The 8535-nt window shown below is 46.7% G+C and overlaps 1 protein-coding gene across 1 annotated transcript; it reads right to left on the bottom strand.

Annotated features, from left to right (window-relative positions):
- Window positions 1–570: 570 nt before the first annotated feature.
- LOC140213026 (uncharacterized) lies at window positions 571–6288 on the bottom strand. Its single transcript, XM_072284180.1, has 3 exons — window positions 5710–6288; window positions 2061–2439; window positions 571–776 (listed from the first exon to the last, which is right to left on the bottom strand). The coding sequence occupies exons 1-3, from the start codon at window positions 6265–6267 to the stop codon at window positions 730–732; spliced, it is 984 nt and encodes a 327-aa protein (XP_072140281.1). The 5' UTR covers window positions 6268–6288; the 3' UTR covers window positions 571–729.
- Window positions 6289–8535: the final 2247 nt, after the last annotated feature.

An 8535-nucleotide genomic window follows, 5' to 3' on the forward strand; every position in this document is an offset into this window, starting at 1 on the left:
TCCCCAAATATATATATATATATATATATATATATATATATATATCTTCCAGAGTTAATTCAAACAACACTACTAGAACTCTTTATTTTACATTCTCCCGTGTTTACTTCTTGGCAGTGTTCTCTCTGCGCTTCTCTCATGCGCAAGTGCATTTCATGTGGCTCCTTGTTTGCCAAGTAAAGGAGAAGTGTACTGGGGGACAGGCGTGCCTGGCAGGTACACCTTATTTAATTTATCTTTTGCGGCTCTAACCGTGTTTCTTGCTAATGGTGGGCATCATTCACATTTGTACTAGTTAAAGTACCTCACCCCCCCCTTCATTTGCATAGAAAAGTTACCTTGGGAGCCCCCCCCCCCCCCCCCCCCGAAAAAATCTCCTGGGTACGTGCCTGGGAAAGCCGCAAGGTTTATTTAAATCTTAACACTCTCAAGTACTAGTTCCAAAAAAATGATTTATTGTCGCTTAAGTAACACAATAGAGTCGCTCACAACGTGCATAGCAGATATTTCATTTCTCTATATCATAAAATATCACAAAGATGTCTGCGGAATAAAACATCCAGTTTATTGTCTCTAGTGCATACACAAGTGGATTATTTGCATTCCAAAAAGCTTCTTTGCTCTCCATTGCGGAAACAGGAATGAATTATTGATTGACTCATTGACTGAATCTTTTATTGAATTCTTGATTCAGTCGTACGTCAACGCCATAGAGACCTGGCCTGTCTTCTATGAAAATGGTTGAAAGCTCTGCTCTGTTGACGGTGACTGCCAGCCTGCAAGAAAATATTCAGAAAATGTACGGAAGGATCATTACCAAGACATGTGCGGGAGCAATATTTAGGCAAACTGGACATGTGTGCTCTATTGCTCCAAACAGGAAGGTCGGCTATATCGCCAGCATTACCTAATTTTTCTCATTTACGGGAACTCAATACCCAGGCAATTTCTACGTAGATATGCATTCATTAGTCATTCATTTATTGAGTTATTTATGCACAAACCTTTGCGAGCGCTATGTTTAAAACGCACGTCGCAATGTTTTCAAAACGTCACGATATTCTCAACCCATGGGACCGCATTCTTCACCATGGCATCACGTTATACATATCTCCCAGGGATCGAAACCTTAATTGTGAAAAATAAATCATAGTAACATGTTCGGGGCGCCGCAGGACTTGTCAATATGCGTTATATTGTTTAGGTCGATTTTCGTTTAACAACAAAGATGAAAACTACAAATTGACATACGAGGTGTCTGCTCACACACACAACACTATTTGCAAAGGCTACACAAATCTCAAGCCTCAAGTTATTTTGCTCAGTTTTGTCGTTTATTTCTTTTTTTTATTTCCACTCATACCATTTGAATCATTCCATTGAAGTAGCAAGTCCTGCGTAATATGGCTGGCACCTTCGTCTTTTGTTAAAGTCTTTCTGTTTCATCCACGTGCAAATAGGCTTAAAAACCAACATTATGCAAGCTATGTGATTCAGTGGCAATCTAAAACAGCAGCTTAATTATTGTAATTGAAAAGCAATGAAACAATAAAAAGAAAAAAGTACTGTTTGCTTTGTCCTTCCAGGTGTGATTGAAAAACAACCCAAGCTAGTACAGAAGATTTGCGATGCATAGAACTTCTCAGGTTTGCGTTATACGCAATAATTGAAGCGCGGGATTGACTTTGTAACTTGTTTCGTCAGTTATTGCGGACTATGTAGACCTAACAGTTTTTCAGTCTAACTTGGGCCGCCCGTGGCCTGCAGTATCTTGGGAAATAAAAATATGGTATTTAGAAAAATTAATCCTGGGTTCATAAATAGCTAGCCGTTGGGAAGCTGACGATTCATGGTAGCTGCCCCCCTCCCCACTCCCCAATACCTAAGGGAATTTTTAACAAATCTTCCTGCTGTTCGTGTTGCAGCCGAATGACCCTTTTTTGTAATCCATAATTTTTTGCTGACAGTTATTCATATTCACATTCCTCCTAATGCAGTAGACGAGCTGACCTCTCATCCCCCACCAGCAAAATAAAAGGATGATAAGAACCCTCTCGTACAGTTTTCACACAGATCGGCTCGAGGCTGCAGAACGTCCGATATCTTCAGGAAGCGGCGGATGTGCAGCCAGCAATCGAGGTTCAGGTCACAGAGCTGACGCCTGGAACCAGGATCTGCGAGGCATTGCGTCTTCTGCTTGACGACGCCGGTCATTCTCATAAACTCGTCGAGGCTCAAGAGGCCAACACGAAGCAGGGCGCTGCTGATCATCTCCTTCGCGGCGGCCTTGGTGACGTCAGCGCCTTCGCTCACCATTTCGAGCAGACGAGGATGGTCGTGCATCAGCTCGATAGAACGAGCAGCTTCGAGGCCATCTTCCTCGCCAAACACGAACTTAGCTGCGGCCAAGACTGCGGAGGCATTCCGTCTGGTCGTTTCCTGCACGTAAAAGAATGAGCCGTTATGGGGTTTAAAGCCGAAGGAACGTTCATGAGTTCGCAAAGGGTCAAAAGTTGCAAGAGCTGTACAGGTATCGGACAGTGTGCTCGAAAATGTAAGAAAATCTAAATGAGCTCCGCTTGAAAAGCCGTAACGCAGCGCCAGAATCAGAGCATCTCGAAAATCGCGAAGAAATCACAGCAACGTGTGATTTCGAATACAGTAATCTGTTACGCTAGCATCACAGGGGACTTCTATTGTAGGATGCACGAGGATATTGGCTTAAAATAGGAACGAATGAGCACGAAAAAAACAACAAGACTTGTTCGCTGTTTTTCTTTTGTTCTTTTCTTTTTTCGGGTGTGCGAATGCGTAGGCGTCACGATTTTCATGTGCGCTGCCATATCTGAAGGCCTCAGAGAGTCCAATATGTCTTGCTGTAATTGGAAAGGAATACGATAAAAAGTATCTGCCGGTTCGATAGTTTATAGGGCAGGGAAAAAAAGAATCCTACGCGGATCACACTAGAGGACCTCTCACGCAGCCCCTGAAAGGTAGGATATTGCTATGAAAAATTCGGACACTCGTTGCAAACATTGTAAAACTCATCGCGAAACAAAAAAAAAAAGCGATTAGAACTGATCTGTCTGTGGCACTCCTAAATATTTTGGTTAAAGAAGTGCTGAGACAAAATTGCGAAGTCGAGTTAACCTGTCAGATCGATTTATTTGGCCTCACACACATCGTCTGCAAAATATCAACGGCGAATTTCGCTTTAGTACGTGCAGGCAGCCAACCGCAAAACGCCGCTCCTCGCGACATAAACATCCGAGGCAGAATTGCAAACAACCGAGAATGAGCTACGACACGTGTTTTCGCTGCAGCCGCGGGGCGGGCCCGGCGAGCACTTTTCTCTCCGTTCCGATCGCCCCAGTGTTTTTGTTTTTTTCCTTGCCGCTGACGGCACCGAGAAAATCAGCTAACATTTGTGCCTCACACGAAATGACTCGCATAGTAAGGTGAAGTCGAAAGTGTGCATGTTTAAAAGCGCTGCGCGAAATAGTGAACCGTTGGCGTGATTTTGATTCCCAAGCGGACAGCGCAGCCGCCGCCGCAATCGTGTCTACGAAGAGGCTAACCTGGCCAGCTTGTTTTCTCAGTGCTACCAACGGCGTCGGGAAAACTAATTGTACTGTGAATTATGAGCAACATAAATGTGCTGACGTTGATTGTGTTGACGAATATAGGCGTTTATTACGAGATGCGGACGGATCGTCAGGGCCGTTGGCCTCGGATCCGACGTCCAGCGAGCTAGCGATCGCCAGCGTGCCTGGCTTCCTCGTTCGCTACCGTCGGCGTCGATACGCGGTAGAAGTGGTCCGAGTTCCTGCGCGCCTCTGGACGCTTACAATGGGCCCCGTTGAAGAGCAACCAGATTAGCTCGTTTCCTTTGGAGCGTGCCTTGTATAAACAAAACCCGCGGATCTTAGACCAGTGCTACGACCTTCGACGAACACGACGTACCCGAAGCCTGATGCTGGGCCGACTTTCACCCCGCCTTGTGTTCTGCTCCGTAATACGCTTCATTCCAAAAGCGTGCAGGACGAATGCTTCATACTATTTCCAGTGGTGCGTACGCATATTGCCGTCACTCGCCGTACCTTCCGAGTCGCTGCTTTGAAGTGTATCCAATAAAAAATTGGCAGTGGCGTAGCTCGGCTATGCCAGGATATACATAGCGAAAGCTAAGGCATTTCGTGGTTAGCCATGGTTAATCTTGATTGTAAGTCCAGGTTAGTCTGGTTGCCTAGCTATGTTGCGGCGTTTAGCCAGTCGTTCGGAGCTCTGTTCGTCTGCTTCCTGGGTGATTCGTTTCCTCTTAATCTCGTTCCGATGTCGATTCCGGGCCTCCTCCTGCTTATAAGAACTGCCGCCGTCCACACTGCCGCATCAATTGTGGTTGCGGCGTACGCGAGCTCTGCTTTTCAATCCTCCGCCATGTTATCAGGCATGCGACGCAGCTGGCGAAGCGAGAGGAGGCGAGCGCAATGACGAGGAACGCAGTGTGACGTCATACAAAATAGCGGCGGAGTAAATCCGCGGCGCTGCGCAGTAGTGACTAGGGAGCGAGAGAGAAATATCTGCGGCGAGGCGCGCGTTGAGACGTCATGTGTCTCCTCGGAGTACCGCCACTGCGAAATCGCAAGTTCGCGGCCAGTATAGCTTTCACTTTAAAAGTGATTGGCCACGTCTTACAGGGCGGCGACTCCCGCCTGCAGGAAATAGTCGCCGCTTGAGGACGAAAGCGAGATCAACGATGATGGCGAGGACTTCGCAAACCACGTGCAGACGTAGCAGACGAACTTGCAACACGAAGCTCGCACGCCAGCGAGCGCGCTGGCATGCTTACGTCACAGTTTTGTGCGTTCACGTGCCCAGTTTTGTCTGCATTCTTTCTTTCGCCCATCTCGTTGCTCTCTGAAGCCTAAACTTGGACTGGTCGCTACATACGAGACTCCAAATAATTACTGTGATGCTCTGAAGCAAATGATGTTGCGTGCCGTGAATATTGGGTCATTAGCTACTTATTGCGGCAGAAAGAAACAAGATCGAAAATTTTTCTGTCGGTACTCTCTTAACGCGTACACAGCTAATAAACTTTTAAATGAGCGAAATTCCACACAGATTTCAAGAAATATTACTTGAGAAAACTAAGGGGCTGTTACCATTTAGCTACCCCAGGGAACGATGTTAATTACCCGCATTTGCCTGTTTGTGTTCACGTCTGGCTTATACCAGCCTGGTGGTGTCATCTGTGATGCCATTTTCTAAGTTTATCAGCGCTCACTGTTGTACAACCAACCAAAGCAATTAGTGTCCACAGATGCACGTAATCATTGGAAGTTGTCGCACTCATGGCGCATTGTGCTGATAGATATGGTCAGTTAACAAGATCCCAAAGCAGTTCGAAGCCAGAAGTACGAAGCTGATAGGCCTCATCCGTGCAACGGTCCGTCATTCCCGTGCTGCTGGAGCCGCCACATTCGCAGCATGACCAGATACGCGTACTGCACTACTGGTACACTAGTAGTGCACTACTACTACTGCACAATTACTACTGCACTAGCGCACACGTAGCACCAGAGTTCTTTCTAGCGATTGGCGCAGAAAAACACTACACGGCACGTACTACACGTGCACTGTCCACACTAGCTAATCACTTAACTTAAGATCGGAAACAATCCAACAAAAGATAGCACTGAGTCATACCAAGATGTCGGCCAGTGCGATGTTCTCCTTGATGGATACTCCCGTCCAGGCGTCGGCCCTGTGCACCGAACAACGGCTGACCGGTCCATACACTTCACCATGCCCGGCCATGAGGATACAGGCGGGAGTCATGGCGAATTCTGTGAAGCGGAGGCTCTTGCTAGCACCATGCGCGAGCCACTTGAAGTCGTCGTCGGACATCAGTACTCCCTTGATGTTGACTCTGACTAGATTGAGATTGGAGGCCAGCGCTCTCACTAGTTCCGACTGCACCTCACAATTCTCTTTTCTCTGACGGATAAAAACGTAACCGAAGTTTATGTCTACATCAGTAAGCGTGGACGGAGCTCTTATGCATGCCGCCAAGGCGGAGAACACACTGCGATCAAAATCATAGCAGTTAACCCGGAGCGACGTTATGTGAGAGCAGCCACGAACCGCTTCTAGAGCTGAGATAACTGGCTGCAAACTGAGCTCTCCATTGTAGCGAAAATGGACCACTCTGATTGTTGCGCTGCTGATTTGCGGGCATTGCTGCAGACATTCTGCGTTTCGCATGTAAGACCCATGGATGACCACTCGGTCGTTCAGTCCTCGCTCCTGGATGGTGGCGCAGACCCTGTCCGGCCGATCGATTCCGGGCAAGGATTGAACGACCACCGACTTCAGAGCGTTCGTCTCCGCAACTGCGCCGAAGAAGGCGTGGCACTCAGCTTCGCCGAATCCCCGCAAGTCGATGCAGAGCTTGCTGAGCGGCAAGTTCGGTCTTCGCAGGGCTACCAGCCACGCCTCCATGCATTGCGCTGCTTTGGGATCTGGAAGCTGGACAGTAGGGCTCCAAAATGCGCCATGCCATTCGCAGAACGTCGAAGGTAACCTCAGGCTCCGCAGTCTGGCGCTCCGAAGGACCACTTTGGCGAAAAGGCTGACCACATCCACGCTGCAAACACACATAGAAAACACTTGTTAGCTTAAGAACAATTAAACTCAAGAGGGAAAACAAAACGAGAAAAATCAATAAAAAGGAGGACTACTTAAAAACTCACATTACATACTCAAATTGGCGTTCCTTAACGCGAAGAAGAATCGGAGCCAACGTCATCCGCAACGGACGTTCAAGGCGTCCACCATGATTTAGGTCTCCGAACGCGTATGTTACAGCAAGTGCCGATTGACAGTGACCACTGGATCTACAAGCTCTTCATACAGGACATGCTCATGGGGTGTTATTAACCGTGCACTGCACAAAGCGAGTTCGACAAGAAAAGCTATATCAATTTCTACATTTTCGTTCTTCTCCATGAAGAGTACACATGTTAAAGAAAGGTGATTCAACGTGTAATAGAATTCCATGGAAGACGATGTTTTCATGGGTGAGTTGGGCCTGAGGAATAGGGGTTGGAGTAGCCTGATTTATCTTGAATACCGTTCTGGAGCGACAGTATTGGATCGACGTCAACTAGAAGTGGAATCACCTGCCAAACGTCTGAGTTATTATCATTATCGTCATCATTGTCATCGCATTCCCAGGGCACGTAGATTTACACTGTATGTCCTTCTCGATGGGCTTGCAAAAGAGCTAGCTGGCCAAGGAATACATTGTCGACATTATATATATATATATATATATATATATATATATATATATATATATATATATATATATATATATATATATATATATATATATATATATATATATATATATATAGATATATATATGAACGAGAAGACGGCCCGATTTTTATTATTCATTTCATAAGAAGCCAACAAACACTGACACCAAGGACAACATAGGGGCAATTACTTGTGCTTAAAAAGGGAAATAAGGAAACGATAAATTATTGGAAATTAAAGTGGATGAAGAAACAACTTGCCGCAGGTGGGAGCCTAAACGACATCATTTGCGTTTCCCGTGCGATGCTGTACCAATTGAGCTAAAACGGCGCCGTTTCCCCATCCACTTTCTAGGGTATTTATGTTTCCTAGTAGAACCCTGGGAGTGTTCGCCAGCGCCACCACTCACAGACCTTGGCGGCGGACGTGGAACGTCCTTTTCTGCCGCAGGCGTCAGGAGAACGTGATCTTTTCGGGTGAAGGAAACTGAATTAAATTAAATTTTGTGGTTTGACGTGCCAAAACCGCTTTCTGATTATGAGGCACGCCGTAGCGGAGGACTCCGGAAATTTCGACCACCTGGGGATCGTTAACGTGCACCTAAATCTAAGTACACGGGTGTTTTCGCATTTCGCCCCCATTGCCGCCATGGCCGGGATTCGATCCCGCGACCTCGTGCTTAGCACGGCGGGTGTGAAGGAAACTGGTCAATAAACACACACATGCTACCTGAAGGCATCAATGTGGCCGGACGCGAGGCCCTCGTTATGTAATCGAGGCCCTCGTTAGAAAGGGAGTTAATCGAGGGGACCGATTTTTATTAGTCATATCATAAGAAGCCAACAAACGCTGACACCAAGAAAAACATGCCTTAGGTGTGCCCTCGTAAAATGAAAATTTCAGGTGTCAAATGCACAGTAGCGCAAAGATATTACACGATACATTGGATATTACAAGGTTAAGATGTATCAAAAATCTCTCGCTTCGCTCTGGCCCACTGTGGGGGTCATTGCACGGTGCTCTTTCATGGAACCGAGGTGGCTGCCCGACTGGGGCGGCTACACTGCCATTCAAACCTGCTTTTGCTTTAGCATAAAGACAGTCGACTATCCGTTGTCAACAAGTCAAAAAGTGTATTCTTTGCCTGCGCTGACAACGAAATTCCCGGGAGGAGTGTTAGGAAAAGTCTGAATGCTATAGTGTCGATCC

Source organism: Dermacentor andersoni, chromosome 8 (assembly GCF_023375885.2).
Source record: "Dermacentor andersoni chromosome 8, qqDerAnde1_hic_scaffold, whole genome shotgun sequence".
Classification (NCBI taxonomy): Eukaryota; Metazoa; Arthropoda; class Arachnida; order Ixodida; family Ixodidae; genus Dermacentor; species Dermacentor andersoni.